This window comes from Plecotus auritus (genome assembly GCF_963455305.1).
Source record: "Plecotus auritus genome assembly, chromosome: 5".
In the NCBI taxonomy this organism is placed as follows: domain Eukaryota; kingdom Metazoa; phylum Chordata; class Mammalia; order Chiroptera; family Vespertilionidae; genus Plecotus; species Plecotus auritus.
The window spans coordinates 53245607-53263789 of record NC_137776.1 but is presented as its reverse complement, the minus strand read 5'-3'; the positions used below and the strand labels follow the sequence as shown (position 1 = coordinate 53263789).

The window sequence follows — 18183 nt, the reverse complement described above, 5'->3', positions numbered from 1 at the left end:
AGAAAACAGGTATAAATCTAGAAAAGAAGAAAATGAGGAGAGCAACAACAGATATGGATATAGACTCATTAGAAAAACTAAGGTCATTGTCCTCCATGTATTTTAGGAAGAATTTGCTGGTTTACTACAGCCCTTAAAACTAGGTTGCTGGTAGTCATCATTTATCTCACCTTGTTTGTCTTTGCAAAATGAATCTCTTTTCTGGTGCTGTGCAGCCTCGTGCAAATTATGGAAACTCTCAGAGCTTTAGTTTTCTCAGATATAGTTTGAAGACAATTACACTTTTATTGAAATATTTATTTTTAAGGATGAAATTAAAAGTGATGGCAGATGCTACTTCACTTCCTTTTTTTTTTCTTATGCCCCCATACCCAAAGTAGTTCTTTACAGAATATTATTTGAGCACCTGATACAGGCAAGTCCTTGATGACTTGTATATGAGAGATGTTTTCAGAACTAACAGTGTCCCCTTCACTTGATCTTCTAGCATAGGGAAGATTTCTATTTTAGAAGGGAAAAGCTACTTATTTGGATCATCACCTAACAATATTTGATTTACTCTTTGTTAAAGATATGCACTAAACAACTGAGTGTATATGCACATGCACACACACTAATATACATAAATAGTTCATATATATACACAAATATATGCATGTGTAAATAGAAACAGTCTATAACTTCTACATATTAATTTTTCACATTTTATACTCCATTTATAAAATAAGAATATTATAAAAGTATAAACAAATTATGTTAGAAAGTTTAGTATTTTCTTACCCTCATTCCTTCAAATCTAGATAAAGCTCTTAGAGGTCTTAAAGCTCTAAGTGTCCGAAGGGATTTAATGGGGGTGAGGTCTGAGTAGTCAAGAGTGTTTGCAACTAAAGTAACCAAAGAAACCTGCAAAAAATATTTTTCATTAATTATTTCAATGAAATAATCATGAATGATCACTAAGAGCAGCTCAACAAGAACAATATGATTTAACATATCAAGTTAACTAGTCATTGCCTTAAACAATGGGTAAGAGGAATGCTTTGCAAGAAAATAGATGGAAAAGAAGGTTAACCAAAATAAAATGAAACAATTGAAGGAAAGTAAGTTATTTCCTATATCTGAAAAAAATCATATGTACCTTTCACACTTTGATAGTCAATGGATATGTACTTTTGCATATTAATTCTGAACATTTAATGAGAGCAGCTATCAAAATTTCAATTGAAATAAAAGCCAGGACATAACAAAAGCTAAGTCATAAAAGCATATGGAATTAACTCAACTACATCTAAACTTTAGTATAAACCTTATATAAAAGCAATGTAAAGAATCATGATTTCACAATGGGGTATTATGTTGAAATAATAGCTATTAATTATTGAGAAAACTACAGTATAGTCTGTAACTGAGAATATATATATCCTATATAATAAAAGCCTAATATGCTAAATAAGCGTCTGGTCATCCTTTCAACCAATTAAAGCGTAATAGGCAAATGATATGCTAAGGTTGCTCAATTTCTCGCTATGACGTGCACTGACCACCGGGGAACAGTTGACCAGTCGCTACGATGTGCACTGACCACTAGGGGGTAGATGCTCTATGCAGGAGCTGGCCCCAGCCCGCAGGCTCCAGGCCAGCGAAGGCAGGTGCCAGCAGAAGCCCCCCACCCCGATTGCCCTGCCGGTCGCCCCACAGATCGGCCCTGATCGCCGGCCAGGCCTAGGGACTCTACCCATGCACGAATTTCATGCACCAGGCCTCTAGTATATATATCCATTTACCTAACTATGCATATATATAGGCCCGGTGCATGAAATTTGTGCATGCACGAATACACACACACACTACTGATGAATACTGATGAATAATGTTCCATTAAGTTTCAAATAATCAAAAAGCCTGCAGAAATCAAATAAGTCCATTCTCTGAATATCATATCAGATCAGTGGTTCAGAAGCCTGAATATGCACCAGAATCATCTGGAGGGCTCATTACAACAGTATGCTGGGTCCCAACACCAGAGCGTCTGAGAATTGTATCCCTAATAAGTTACCACCTACAGTATATGTGGCAATGATGTTGGTTCAAGAATCACTCTTTGAGAAAAACTAGACTAGATAAATTGCTTAATCTTTGAGAAATTAAAAAAAAATCTCATTCCTCCCTCAAATCTACATTCCTAGATTTTCATCTCTACCAGTAAGAATATTGTGTGCAACTTTGCTTCCATGTTACAGTATAGAAACATTTCATATCAAATATATTTGTTAATATGTTATATATTTACATATATACTTATTTACTGTTTTTTCAAAATATTAAATTTCAAATTGAAGCTACATATCTCCCCAAGTTTGGCTTATTATATAACCCTTCATATCACCACTTCATATTTTCAAACACAAAAAAATAATTATTATTATAGCTATATTTCTTTCTTAGTTTAAAAGAAATTCAACTCTACTTGTAAACTTTTATTTCCTAAGTGTAGTGATAAAAATAACATATTTATAGTAACATTTTAAAGGTTTTTGAATCTCTTAAATATTTTAAAATAACTTTTAAAAGAACCATCATAGTTACAGATTAAGAGAAAAGAAATAACCTAAATTTCTTTTCTTTTTTTTTTTTTTAATATATTTTATTGATATTTCACAGAGAGGAAGGGAGAGGGATAGAGAGCTAGAAACATCGATGAGAGAGAAACATCGATCAGCTGCCTCCTGCACACCTCCCACTGAGGATATGCCCGCAACCAAGGTACATGCCCTTTGACCGGAATCGAACCCGGGACCTTTCAGTCCGCAGGCCAACGCTCTATCCACTGAGCCAAACCGGTTTTGGCCTAAATTTCTTATATAATTTTTTTTCTTATTTTGGTTAGCCTTTCTTTAAAACTATTATATTACAAAAGCATCCTAGGCAGTACCTAGGTAACATATACATAAAAGGTGAATATAAAAACAAGCAATATGAAGTCATTAATATAAGGCATAAAAAACACATAGGAAGCCCAAGAGGACATATGAGGTGTTATGTATACCTTGGGAAAATTTTTTTGCACATCACCTATATAGAAAATAAATGTTATTACTTTTAATATTTTATATATTGAGCTGTTTAGAAAGGAAAGAGTTTACTGAGGTTTAGATAACAGTTGAGAAACTGAACTTTAGAGTAGATATGATTAGTTTTGGCTTAATTTTGCAGTCAGATTTTGTTGTTTATAGTCATGCTTACATATAATTTTGATATCTATGAATAATGTTGTATTGATTTACCCTTTCTGAAAAGTTTCATAATGTAAACTCTTGGTTAAATGTTAGAGCACCGTTGGTACTCTAAAAAGTTGCATGTTGTCTTCTAATTCCAGACATCAGATGGGGAAAAAAAATTCTCTAAAAACTATGACTTATTATAGAATCTTTCTTCCTAACAACAAAGACTAGATTTTGGAAAACTTAGAAGAATTAGTAAAAGAATGAAGAACACAATTCATTCTGAGAAAAATAAAATTAGGAGCTTGAGGTCATAGCTTAATTTAAGGAAGCCTTTTAAAATAATATACAATATTATATAACAATTACAGTATTTTATATAATTAAATTATATCAAGAAAATATAAACTAAAATAATTACAGTACACTAAATAAGAATGACTTGACAATAATGGGGTTGTACCATTTAATTTCTATGTGAGATGCCTTGATCTCACAAGCTGTTTTAGGATCTGTTTCCTGACTATTTCAACATGATGACTAAAAAATATTTTTCCTTTGTTAAAAATAATACATAAACTGAAGCATTCTGATGTTTTTTCTTTCATCCAAGTACTCAACAGTTCTCTGAATTTGTTATTTGTAATTATTAACACCAATTTCTCTGCTCCAGCACCACTCTAGAGATGAATGGTAATCTGAGTGTTTGAATGGGGATAAGAGCTGTTACTAATTTTGGTTTTCCCTATCATTGTCATTAAGATACATACTTTGAAATTCCACACCCTCTCTTCTCCCTAACATGGAGTTATTTGCTTTAGTACTAACTACCATTTTTATATAACTTTTAGCTAACAAAGACAACTTGATGTACCCATCACCTTATTTTCTAACTTTATGTAGTAAAAAAAGCAATATTTTATCTTTTTAACCTGTGTTTCTGCCCTTTTCCATTCCCACCCCTTACTTTCCAATTGTTCATTCTATTCATAGTCCCAACAGGAATGATATCCAAATCACATCTTCTCTGACTGCAAAAAACACATGCAAGAGTAAATTATGTTAAAATGGTAGAGAAAAGAATTTATATTTGTTGAAAAGTTTCTCTTTTATTATTCCTCACAGACATCTACTGGCTACATTAATATTTCTAAAAGCATAAACCTATAGACAAAAAATACAAAAAGCTAACCAAAATTATAATATACAACATTAGTAAAGACTTAGCAGAACACTTAATCATCACACGAAATCCTCTTTGAAATTTCACTCAAAGTACCTACATCAACAATTAGGAAATCCAACCAACACCAGGCATTGGTGAAATACGTTTTATAACCATATGCTACCCATTTTAGAAGCATTTCCAGAATGAAGACGTAAGTGAATATCTTGTCAGCATAGTCCAGGATAATCTTAATGGTCTTTTTCTTTTCAATATATATATCTTCAAAAGCCTGTGATAAAAATATTCAAATTTTGATTCATTTCCAACTGAAAGCTTATTATTAATAATAAAAATGAGAAATAAAATTTTAATGAAGAAAACCACTGAAATATAATACTATTATGAGCCAACTGAGTTTCTTCTGGTTTTACAGCTACTGTGTGACAACAATTCTAGACTTCTCACCACCAGTGCATGCCACTGGTCACCAGAGGTCATGAGAAGAGGGCACAAAGGAATGAAATTATTTAGAATATTCTGAAAAGAACCAGATCTCTGGCACTTGCAGGGACTTCCACTTCATCTGATTCCTCTTTTATCCCTCTTCAAATTGGATAAGACATAATAATTTAAGACATGTTTCCAGGATCAGCCACTCTGCTATATCTTTCTCTGCACTCTCCTATACCAGTAGGATTTGGAGCTCTCCTCTAGGTCTTACATGCTTGTGCATCCCCAGGAACACAACAGGAAGAGCAGGTGCAGGGCTTTAGTATGACTATAGAACATAGAGGTTGATTTCTTCTTTGAATTTTGCACAATATTTTATCATTCATTAAAAGCTTCAGTTCTACGAATCACTCTTATATTCATTCCATGAATGTGGCACCCTTAACACTCTCCCAGTAACAAGCCACAGCCACAAGTTCCTTGGGAAATAATTTGAGTAAACTTAAAGAGCTGAGCTCACTGAAGACATTGAAAATGATTGCTGACTTAAACAGGTCTATAGTAAGAATTATCTCTTTCAAGTTTAAACAATATTTACCATGGTGAAGAAAATTAAAGCAAAAGGGCCTGTATCCTTAGTGATTAACATAATACGATCTGTCCATAAGCCTGGCCTTGGGCCATTCTTATTCTTCTTATTCCAAATTCACCCATCAATACCCTAAAAATGATCCCAAGCACTTTGTGCAAACTGTTGGTATGAATATTGAAGGAAACAGAGAAGTTGGGACTGAGAGAATGGGCAGATTACTAAGATGCTAAGAGAAGGTTCCAGCAGCTGGCAGTGGTTCTGGAAGTCAGTGGAATTAAAGTGCAGGGGAGCCTTCCAGCCCTCGGGACTTTTCTGCCTCCCTTCTCCAAGTTCTGGAGGAGTCGGGCCAGCTACTCAGACAGAAACTATGGCGGAAGATGGGGAAGGGGCTTGGTCACGAAGAAGAGTACTGTTCCTGGACCTGGGGTGCAGAGCAGGACCAGCAGGTGCTGAAAGCCAAATACTCTGCCTGAGCACACCTTACTGTGGCAAGCCCCAGAGCCTGAAATGGGGCTCCTAGCTTCTATGATGTGAGAGCAAGGGGACAAGCAGGGCATTCTATGAGCTCTATCTGACTTGGGGTGTGGGCTTTACTTTTACTCATTTCAGTTACCACTTACTCATCTATCTGGTGTGCACCCCCCTTCCTGAGGAGCCACAGCATAGTAAAAAGGTACAGTGGCTTTGACTTTGATCTTAGTTAAGTTATGGCTCTGTCATTTACTAGCTCTGAGACATCAAGCAACTGTTAACACTCTGTACCTAGCTTCCTCATTGCTAAAATAAGCAAAATACCATAATCTCACAGGATTGTTTGAAAATTAAAGGAGAAAACCTATTAAAGGTCTTAAAATACAATAAATATGTACTAAATTAGAGCTACTACTTTTTATTCATTTTATAGATAAGTGTTTTTAAAATCTAGCTCAATTGGCAAATTCCCTGAGCACAAACACTTGAAATACTTTTCCCTTTTCTTCCCATGACTCATTTGAATTTTAGTTTTGAGAGTGCCCCTCCCCCCAAAATGCTATCTTCCTTTTTAGACATTTTGAACAAGGCATTACTCTAAGCTTTTCTATAACTTTTTGTAACCTCCTTTCTGAGTCTAGTTATATATGTGACTCAGCATGGGATAAACTTCCTTAGTCATTAGGAATACAAGATAATGTAGACACCGTCAAGACTCCTACTTGCATTCCACCTGATAACTGAAGGAGCAATTTCGTATTCATCTCCTGTTTTTGAGAGAGGAAAATTGTTAGGAGAGGCAGTTTACTGTGAGCCCTAAACGTCCCTGCGTGTTCTTGTTGGGTGTGCAAGGCTGGATTACTCTTGATCCAAGAATGCAAGGCTGGATTACTCTTGATCCAGGCCATTTCTCAGGGTTGTTTTTACAACAAGCAACCTTGAGAGATGAGATGGTGTCACCCTCGGGGGCAAAGAGCCAGGTTGCTTACTGCTTGCTATAAGAGGATGGGTTCCCTAAGCTCAGTGCTCATCAGCTATGATGCTAACCCACTGTGTGTACCATGTACACTTAGCTCCATGCTATGGCCTCATGGGATTTGGGGACAAGGGGGACCAACACAAACATGTTGAAGTTCGTGCTCCTTTTTATGCCACGAGTAATCAAGTCCTTTGTCTCCGACTTGAGTCTCACATCTTCCACCAGCACACACAAAACAATAATAGGTTAACTTCTTATAAGAGTAAAATCAAATCTCAGGTCCATGAAGACTGTCTATGAGGCAATTTATGAAGTTCTTGCAAATTCTGCTTTTAGTAGAGTGGAATTTCCAGTGGCATCTCCAGCTGGAACTAGGCTTCTAATGGCTCATCTTTGTTAGTGTCAACAGGGAAGAAAAACAAATTAACCAAAGGCTCAGGGAGCTCTTAACTCCCAGATTCCCTTCAACTCTCACTGAAGGTGCTTGGTATATGTAAAAGACTGAGAAACTTGTCCATTCTCACCCTAAAACTGCAGTTTATTTTCCCTTAGAGTAATAACCAGGATGCTTCATAAGCTAACACTGCCTATCTTTGTCAGAGTATCGCTGGCCACCACTTCCATCTCTGTATTTGCTCTTCCTCCCATAACACTTCCTAAGTATGCCAACTTTTAATTTCCTGTATATCTGATGCTGTTTTATGCTTCCTTCCAATTGTACTATGTTCCCCTCACTGGAAAATTACTATTAATCTTTCTAGATCTTGCAAAACATCATCTACTTTCCTGAAATCCCCAGCAGACAATGGTTCTTTATCGGTATATTCTTCACTTATAAACTTTCAGCACTTGTACCCTTCTCTTCCCCAATTGCTCTCCAAGTTCCTTATCTTACCTGGGTCTTACCAATTTTTCCATTCAAGAATAATGTCCTGCATGTAGAAGTGCTCAGAAAATATTTACTGAACTGAACTAAAATTCTATCCTTGGTACTAATCATAGGGATTAATTGTTGGGTGAAACAACTTGCTAAGGTATTTTTATCTTCCAATTCATTAAGTACTGACAATCAATTTATTGCTTTAGGTGTCAGATTACTTACCAGAGCCCCACTGCTGAGCAGGATCATGAGAACAATAAAGCTTTCAAACCAGTTGTGTTCAACTATCCTAAAGCATGTTTTCCTGACATTCCACCAGATTTTTCCTTTTCCTGAGTCTATGTTAACGTCACAGCATGGGAACCTCCGTATGCAACCTGGCAAGAAAGATATGCATTAAAATGGCTAAAATAGATGATTTAATGCAAATATGTCCCTATGATAGTCCCTCAACCAAATAATTTCTAACACATACCTGCAGCTTCAAATAGATTCAACTTGGGTGCCACCTTCTCTCATCTCCTAATTCTCATGGTGTTTTCTTAAAACTTGTCAGTTATTTCTAACTTAGGATATATTCTTGTCTTCTGTATTTCCCTGACTTCTCACCAATTTCTTCTACAGTGTTTAAAACATTTTTTGCAATCCTAATACACAATGAACACTGAATTTGAGGAATGAATAAATGAACTAAAATCTGAGGACAGTTCAGGGTCATTTTTGCTGAAAGATATAGTTTCCTTAATATAGATCTAGTATGCAATCTGGTGTGACTTCAACTCTTCAATAAAAAACTTTTGACAAACACCACTCTAAATAATATTAAGAAAATTAGCAAAGGTCCTAAAATAAAGTTTAAAAAAATAGATCTTGATTAGAAGATGTAAATGAAACTGTTTCAAGTACTCTAAGTTGAAAAAAATCTGACATTGGAATCCTAGGTGTACAACATACTGCTATAAAAAAATTTAGAAAGATTTTTTTAAAAATTTCAGGTTTATTCATTCATTTCTCCATGAAATATTTCTTGAGTATTTTCTATATACTTAGTTATGTACAGAGTTTCTTATCCTTGGGGAATTTATTTTTGGTTTTGGTTAGGCAGACAGATCCTATATAATAAAAGGCTAATATGCAATTCGACTGAACAGCAGAATGACTGGGCGCTATGATGCACACTGATCACCAGGGGGAAGATGATCAATGCAGGAGCTTCCCCCTGGTGGTCAGTGCACTCCCACAGGGAGAGCGCCATTCAGCCAGAAGCCGGGCTCCCAACTCTGCGGCAGCGCTAAGGATGTCCGACTGCCAGTTTAGGCCTGCTCCACATGGGCAGCGGGCCTAAGCTGTCAGTTGGATATCCCCTGAGAGCTCCTGGACTGAGAGAGGTTGCAGGCTGGGATGAGAGACCCCTCCCGAGTGCACAAATTTTGTGCACTGGGCCTCCTAGTATATAAATAAATGACTATAACCTGATAAGCAACTAAACTGACAGATATACAGGGGTTATTTTGGTATACCTGGAATAAGCCCACCTACCCTGGCTCATTGAGGGGAGGTCAGAGGAGGCTTCCTAGAAGGGGTGAAGCCTGAACTGAATCATAGTACTAGCCAAAAAGGGTTTGCATGGAATTCTGGGCTAAGAGGCAGCCAAATGTGCTATGCATAAAAATTACAAGCAGTTCAGAATTGTTATGAAATCAAAGTGTACACAGGAGGCCACCTGAGGTTAGAGAAATTGATCAGATTACAGAAAGCATTTCTCCCACCTTAAGGAATTGGGTCTATATCCTATAAACATTGAGGAGTCAGGGAAGGGTTGTAAGCAGAGAATGATAAGGCAGGCTGCAATTTAAATAGATGTCTCCAACAGTTGTGTGGAGAGTAAGTTGGAAGAGGAGAAAAAAGAGGAGATGAGGAAAGACCCCGAGCCAAAAAACATGTAGAATTCTGGTTTAGGGCAGCAAGAATAACAATAATAGATTCAAGACATATTTGGCAGGTGAAATTGTAGGATTTGGTGACTGATTAGATGTGGATGTGAGATAAAAGGAGAAGCCCAGGATGACTACAGGAGCAGGAGCTGACTTGGGAGGTAATGAATCTGAGATGCCAGTGAAATCTCTACATCCAGGTATTCTGTAGCTATTTGGAGGTATGAATTTTACTCTCAGAAAAAAAGTCTGAGCTAGAAAAGAATATGTAGGAATCATTAGCATATCTGTGTCATCTGAGATCAGGACATTTTCTGAGCTCCTACAAAAAAAAAAGTTATTTTGAAGAGAAAAGGGTCAAGTCTGGAATGTTCTGAAACAGCAATATGAAGCGGCAGAATTCAGTGGTTTAGGAGACCCAGCTCATACTAGCTCTTGATAACACATTGTGAAATTTTTAGGATATTTTACTAGCCCATTGTTAAATGCAGCCATTATAAAAAATTAAAATGTATAGCACTGGCAAGTTTTCTCAGTGGTTAGAGCATTGGCCCATGGTCCAAAGGGTCACAGGTTCCATTCCTGGTCAAGAGCACATACCTGGGTTGAGGGTTCTATCCTGGCCCTGGTTGGGGCTTGTGCAGAAGGCAACCTCTCTCTCTCTCTCTCTCTCTCTCTCTCTCTCTCTCTCTCTCTCTCTTTCTCTCTCTCCCCTCACACTTCAATCTCCACCTTTATAGAAATGCAAGCAATGTTTCCCCCCCAAGTCTCTGGTATTTTTGCCATTATGTATATTTTATGTGTTTCTGCCCTTTCTCTCCAGAAGTTTCTAAGTTCTAATAAGGCTAAATCTGGGTCTGTTTTGCCCTTTCTGCTTACAATACTTACTCTAGTCCTATACATAGCTTAATATGCTGTGCATAGTTGACTGAAAAGACACAGTCCCTCCAAAAGAGTTCTAAAATCACCTAAGAATTAATCATGATCTAAAGGTCATATCTCTGTGAATTCTAGAATTTACACAAAAATTGGATTTAAAAAACAACAGGGAATAGAAAATATACACCTGACTTCACTTATCCAATGTTAATTACAGTTAACATGACCTCAGATCTGAAATAATTTACCTTTATTGTATTTAAAATAATTACCTTATATCTCAAATACATTAATAAAGAGAAAATATTTTATAAAATCATGTAGAAAAATAGTAGATATTTTTCAGAGCACAAAAAAACACCAGAAAGATTAGAAAACTTTAGAATGGAATTTGTTTTTATATTAACTTAATGCTTGAGACTTTAGAAATTATCTTAAACTTAAAAACAAAATTCTCATTCAGAACAGGATCTTCTTAACCCTTTGATTAAGAAGATTTTACCAACTGAGATTTATTTTGGCAGTCTTAAAGTTGAAGAAAAATATTATTCTTGATTGAGGCAAGAAAAGGAACTATGCATTCTAATTAGACAGGTAAGATAACTTTTTTATCGGGGATGAAGCTTCATAAATATTGCCCTCAGGATTTATCACATCTCAGAGAGTTTCTCTAATTTTGAGGCAGGAGTGCTTGACTACTTGTCTGGCTTTTATTCAAAGGCATTTCCCAAGAGATTTCCAACCTAGCTGGTTAGCAACATCATCACACCTTCTTTTTTTAGGACTATCAATTCAATGTAAACATAACAGAGAACCTCTTAAACATTTTAATAGATCCCTGTGGGTAGACAACATTTCTTTTGGGTGGTTTCATTAATTTGCTCTTGTCATCCATTACATAAAGTTTAAACTTGGTTTCATCATGTTAAAGCAATGCTTTCATATGATAAAGAGACCATTGAACTCTTCCAAGACAGATTACCCATTAATAAAAACATAGTAGCATGATCCATATAAGTAATGTAAAAATTTCATCAGGAAAATAAATCATTATTTCACCACCTCTTAAAAATGTCTACATCCTCTAAAATAAGTGTTTTGTCCACATTTTATTTCTAATAAAAAGGTACAAAGAAATTGGTTACTGTGTTATTGAAGTTAGAAGTAGTTATGTGTTATTTTATAGGGAGTTGATAAACAAAGAATATTTTGTAGGGAAGTTGAATTGGTTCCTCCTACCAAATTAATAGGAAATACATTATTTTAAGAACTAGCATGTATCTATCTCACATGCTGGTCCAATTTACTAACTGTATAATCCAATAAAAGTACAATATAAAAGCAAGCAAAATCAAAGAATCATGCCAGGTTCATAATTATAGTTTGCCAAGACAAGTAGAATTAAGGATAGTGAGAAGCAGATCTAGGGAAGGAGCCCAAAGTCTTGAATTATAGAGCTAATGAAACAGAATAAGGAAGGTGAAGAAGAGGAACAAGATGTGAAAAAATAAAGTGATAGTCATCAAGTTAAAAAGGATCAATGGATGTGAGACAGTGAACAAAAAATAAATTTAGTATTCATTTTCACTGATTTAATTCTCACATTTTCTTTGATTTTTCTGCTACCTTTCAGGTAACAAAAATCTCTGGAGGCCTAATGCTACTCTAAATGGGCACTGGTTCTGGCTCAGCTCCTGCAGACCAATCATGAACTGGTTAAGAGTCATTACCAACGTAAGTGAACAAGTTCCTGATTCCCATCCTGACAAGCCCACTCATTTTGAAGTCTTTTATTTCCAGTTTCTGAGGCCTCAAACTTTGACTCATTTTTTATTCTTCTCTTTCTTTCACATCCTACATCCTACCTATCAGCAAATTCCTTTAGCTTTAACTTCAAAATATTGTCAGAATCTCATACTCTCACCACCTCCAATCCTAACACACTAGTGTAAACTCCCATCATCTCTCATCTGCATTACTGCAGGAACATCCAAGAAGTTGTCCAACTTCTGCCCTTGCTATACACTCATTCACTCTCATGATGGCGTGTTGTGGGACATTGAAATGAGATGCTTACAATGTACTTCACAGCTCTTATGATCTGGCCTCTACTACGCCTCTGACTTCAACTTTTTCATTCTTCTCATCTGTCAATTTGTTTTATTAATACTAGCCCCTTGATTTCCTCAAATGTCAAGCATATTCTCATCTCAGGGCATGTGTCTTCATTACTGTGCCTAAAATATTCTTCCTTCATACTTTCTTTAGAAGTGTTTTACTTTGATACAACAAAAATACAAAATTTCTATTAATTGGATGCCATCATTTGCTTTTCCCATAAAATGAGATTTGGCTTGTATTCAAAGGAAATTCATGCACCCATGGTAGTTTATAGTTATCTTTATTTTGTTTATTGCATGGGTCTTATAGGGGACTATTTGCAAAAGTCTTAGAGAATGAAAGCAAGTCAATAATTTCTTTAAAAAATACTGATGCTGATGGTAAGCCCATTAGCATCAATGCCATCATAGCTTCTATACAGAATTGTTAACAAAATACTTTAAAAACAAAAAGGAAAGGAGAAGGAAGATAGGTACTATGCTAATTAATTTAGATGTTATCTCATGTAATTTCCTTAACATCCCTATGATGTGGATGTAGTTGTTATACCCACTTTACAGATGAGGTATCCGAGGTATAAGATTTTAACATGTGCTCCTGTTTTCACAGGGAGTTAGCAGTAGGCCAGTTAGAACTCATGTTTATTAGGCTTCAAATCTTTGTGCTCTACTGCAATCCTAGTCTAAGTTTGTGTGTTTATTTAGGTGACACAGTATCTACTTAGAAAATTCCACATAGTTTTCTAGGTCAAGCTCAAATTTACTACTTTGAATAAAATCCCTGAAAAATTGCAGGAGGAGTAAGAAATTCAGTTAGGCAGAAAAATGAAAAGGGTTGAAAGGGGTTACTGTTAGAAAAGAATAGATGGAGGCCCAAAAAGGGCTTTACATGCCAAGTTAAGGACTTCAGGTTTTACCTTATAGACCAATGGTTCTCAAATTTTAGTGTGCATCAATCAGAATACACCAGAGAACTTGGTACTATCCTCGGAATTTCCAATCAACAAATGGCAAAAAAGAAAAAGATCAGGACTGACTCAAAGTCTTTAGCTTGAGAGGCAGGATAGACCATGATGTCGCTAAATGAGATGAAGACGGAAGAAAGTAGTAGATTATATGTGGAGAACCCACTAAAGTTTGTTTAAACGTATTAAACCTTAGATGTTTAAAGGCAACACAGGTAATGGGCAGGTATAGGCAGATCAGCATTCAAGAATGAGGGTAAAAGTAAAATAATGAAAGAAGAGTCTACAACACAGAAATGGTTGTTCAAGCTATAAACATGGATGAAACTCATAGGGCTAGAGAATAACAAGATAACAAAGCAGCAAAATATGGAGACATTATTATTTAAGGGACGTGCCTTAAACCAGTCACTAAAAAAATGAGGGCAGAAACTCGGAACTCTCAGAAATATAAAAGAAGAACACAGGTACAGTGTGGCCTCTGAAACAAAAGGAAGAAAGAATGTGAAGACAGACTGTGGTTAGCAGCATCAAACCGTTTACAAAGCGTTAGTGAATAGCTTTAACTTTCGATAAAGTTTTTCCCACCAGAACAATAGTACCATCTATCCCATTAAATTGTATTCTAGTGGTTCCATGGAGCTGGGAACATGAATTAAGGATCTAAAATTAAAAAGTATGAACATCCCACTGTAAGTAGAGTGCTTTACAGTATAACACACTGTCACTGTAAATTATTGTTAGTAGAGTATCATAAGGATGCAAAAAGAAGCTCAGAAAGCTCCAATGACTTGTCCTTGGTCATAGAGCCATGACTGACTCAGCATGGAATCGAGTAGTCTGCCTTTTAATAAGCAACCCCAGGTCAATTTAGGATTAAAATAAAACCCCAAACACTAATAAATGAATGCTAACCAAGGTCTTGATTTTCCTCTTACCATCTGTAAAACAGGCCTCTGGCTCGTCTGATTTCACAGGCTCAGCCTCCGCCTCTTCTTCTGGCAGAGGGTTATCAACTGTGCTGCACTCAGAGGAACTTGACCGGTTCAGTTTCTAGAAAGAAATTCACCACCCACAAGAAAATTCATTTAGAGTTCATTCAAATATTGCACTTAAGCCATAGTTACTAATCAGAGTCATGCAAACTGTTATAAAAAAATATTAATAATATGATGGCCATAAAAAAACAAACACAGAGAATTCAAGTAACCTTACAATGCATTTATGTTTGATCTATCTACACATCCTGTGAAAAATAATTTTTATTATTTTTATTATGCTAACAAGTAGTTAGACATAATTAGCATAAGGTAATATTTTTAATGTAAACTATAGCATTTGCAAAGTATTGGCCACATTTTTATTATGTTTAATGGGAATTTCTTTATACTAATAATTATTATTTTAGGACAATCAAGATCCTAATAGCAATATCATACAAGTGCCAAATTGCCAACACCTGATAACTGAAAGGTCAGATCTGACAGTTGGCAGAAAAAATTGATATTTAAAATGGATAAAAAGAAAGAAGTTAATGTAAAATAAAATTCAAACATATTTCCTCATATCAGAATATGTATCAGGATGATATAGATAGAAGACTTTCATCGAGACCAAAAGAGTCAAATATTATATTGGAATCAAGACACTAACGACAACCATAGTATTTATCTCATCCAACACCACACAGCTTAGTATAAAATTTCAGAGTGTAGTGCTGAAATTTTATAGTATAATATAGTTGAAAAGATCATAAAGTATCATTTAAAATGTCAAGAGGTAGTGGCTACTAAAGTGAGCACCACATGCAAACTCTGAAACGAAGATTTAATGACATTAAACATGGCAGACTAACACATGAGAGAAATGGATTCATTGTCATTATGATCATATAACTGATCATAACACAAGCCAGTTTTTCCCACCCAGAACTTTATGATCAGACATGATGTTTACACATATACACATACACAGAAATTTTAGAAAAAAATACATACAGCAATTGTAGCAAAACTCTGTCAATTTTTTCTAATACTGTTTTATAAGGGGTAGAGCAGCCCATCAATGGAAGAGTTCATTTTCATTCTCATTTGCTAAATAACATGTGAATATTGAAAACTACTCATTATTACAGCATATATGTCTTATATTAAGATTACGGCTTTACTTTGTTTAGAATCATTAAAAAATATAAGTGCTAAAAGTGAGGAAATATTCATTTCAGTTAATTCTTTAATCTATTAATTTGCATTAATATCACAGGTCCAATCTAAAATATTAATTTTTAGAGATTGACTTGGAAGCTAAGTGTTCTTTATGGGTACCACATTAAATTCTCAGTGCTATTATCACCCAGTATTCAACATCAGTGAAAAAGGCATTGATAAAGTATTGTATATAATGAATGATGTAAGCAAAGTTCTTTTTAAAATGGGAGTAAAGAATTGTGAATACTCTATTAAATTAATACTTGAAATCTATGTTGGAATAGAGGCATTATTTCTATCAGGCCAAAAAGTTATAATAATATCAGTTATGAAGAGTATCAGAATAAAATTTCACTTAAAAAACAGGTTATTTAAACTGATTGAATTCATCTAAAATTACTGTAAAATAAAGGACATAGAAACTAATTATGACTAAATATTCTGTAAGCCTTAAGGTTATAAAACATACACTACCCCAGGAAACAATGGGAAAACTTATAATTACTAATATGTCCTATTGTGCCAATTACCACAAAAACACACACCATTTTTGCTATATCTAAAAGACCACTAGTACAGTTATTTGATGTCCTCAGTTCTTGACTTCTCAGCTGCATGTGACAAAGTCCTTCAACCCTGAAAAAGAATTAGTAGCCTGGATTTTGAGGCAAAGCTGTGGGAGGAATTGCTGATGGGAAGAATACAAAGCCCCTCCATGATATTAGCATTCAATGCTATTTCTCACTGGAACAGAAATTATCAAAATATTGAATAGGAGTTACAAATAATTTTTATCACAAGACACATTATCATGGCTTTTTGAAATGTTAAGTTCAGAATGTATTTAAAAAGTCAATGTTTTTCTGGGAATGCATTAAGTATTTACACAGTAATTATGCATAGATATATATATGTGTATACACACACACACACACACACACACACACACATATATATATATATATACACATATATTTATATATAATATTTGTGTACATGCCCTAGCAATATAGGACAGTTTAGTTCTAATCTTTTCAGCCTTTAAATTCAATACTTATGAAAGCATAAGTTTCTTTAAAGGGTCCAAAAAGGGTGACTTTAAATAGGCTCACATGTATAATAGTTTTCTCTTGAAGGCAAGTTCATTTAATTCTCATAGCAGGCATTGTTAGATTAACTATCGAATCTTCTTTTATACTTGTTTAGTGCACAGAGAAGATCATGTCAATAATTTGTATAATTTTATGTAATCAATTAAATAATTATTTTCATGCCTATAAACTCAATCATTGGTTATTTAGCTCCCTTACTTTTAATTTTGGAATGGAATAATGATTATACTATATTAAAAGTAGTGAAATAAATATAGTATTAAAATGTTCCACTTTGATATTATAAATAGGCCATTTTAAAATTTTTATGTATATTTTATTTATTTTTTTGCTAATCCTCACCTGAGTATATTTTTTCCATTGACCTTTTTAGAGAATGGAAAGGAGGAGGAGAGACAGAGAAACATTGATGCAAAAAAGACACATTGACTGGCTGCCTCCTGCACACACCCTGATCCAGCCTACAACTGAGGTATGTACCCTTAACTGGAATTGAACCCGTGACCCTTCAGTCTGAAGGGCGACGCTCTAACCATTGAGCAAACTGGCTAGGGTTGTATATTATATTTTTAATAAAAAGTGAAATATACTTTTTATTACTTCTTAGCTTGTAAACAAAAATATTTTTTTATCTTTCTCAGTCTCCATATAAATAAAAGTAAGTGTAAACATAGGACCATAGAGGCAGACACTAGCATAAGAACAGGAAGTATGCCATAGTAGTATTCTTGCCTTTTTATTGAATAATAATAATGAATGAAGGTACATTCTAAAATGTCATTCTCCACATTAAACCTATATACTTGAATCAAAAATTTTAAATGTACGATAGTAAAAAATACCCCCGCACACACACTTGCCTGATTCTATTCCCTTGAGGTGAAGTACTATACAGTGTGTGTGTGTGTGTGTGTGTGTGTGTGTGTGTGTGTGTGTGTGGCAAAAGCAGGTTTACAGTTGTTCATATAGAAAATAATACAACAACTAATAAATAATAATACAAGATTAAACTCTTTCACATACTCACAACTGTAAACCTACTTTTGCCCCACCCTGGGACACATCTTTTTATATTCTTTAATGTGCATCCATCAAACAATGAAGTATTTTGGAAATGTTCCTAATCTTCATTATACACTTACGTAGCTATCTAAGCAGTCCCTTCCAATGACTGAAAATATGATCAAGTTAAAAACTTTGTTATT

The 18183-nt window shown here is 34.9% G+C and overlaps 1 protein-coding gene and 1 long non-coding RNA gene across 2 annotated transcripts in view; one reads left to right on the top strand and one right to left on the bottom strand.

The window, feature by feature from the left end:
• SCN9A (sodium voltage-gated channel alpha subunit 9) overlaps positions 1–18183 on the bottom strand; it is a 158969-nt gene that overhangs the window by 14234 nt on the left and 126552 nt on the right. The window contains exons 18-21 of the mRNA XM_080667299.1: positions 14598–14712; positions 7984–8138; positions 4505–4678; positions 781–903 (exon numbers count right to left, since the gene is read on the bottom strand). Of these exons, the coding sequence (XP_080523425.1) occupies positions 781–903; positions 4505–4678; positions 7984–8138; positions 14598–14712 (567 nt within the window). The remainder of the gene's footprint in view (positions 1–780; positions 904–4504; positions 4679–7983; positions 8139–14597; positions 14713–18183) is intronic.
• The window catches only part of LOC308247766, a 78265-nt gene that overhangs the window by 54309 nt on the left and 5773 nt on the right, over positions 1–18183 (top strand). Inside the window, exon 2 of the long non-coding RNA XR_013960552.1 lies at positions 12208–12308. This is a non-coding gene — a long non-coding RNA (uncharacterized lncRNA). The remainder of the gene's footprint in view (positions 1–12207; positions 12309–18183) is intronic.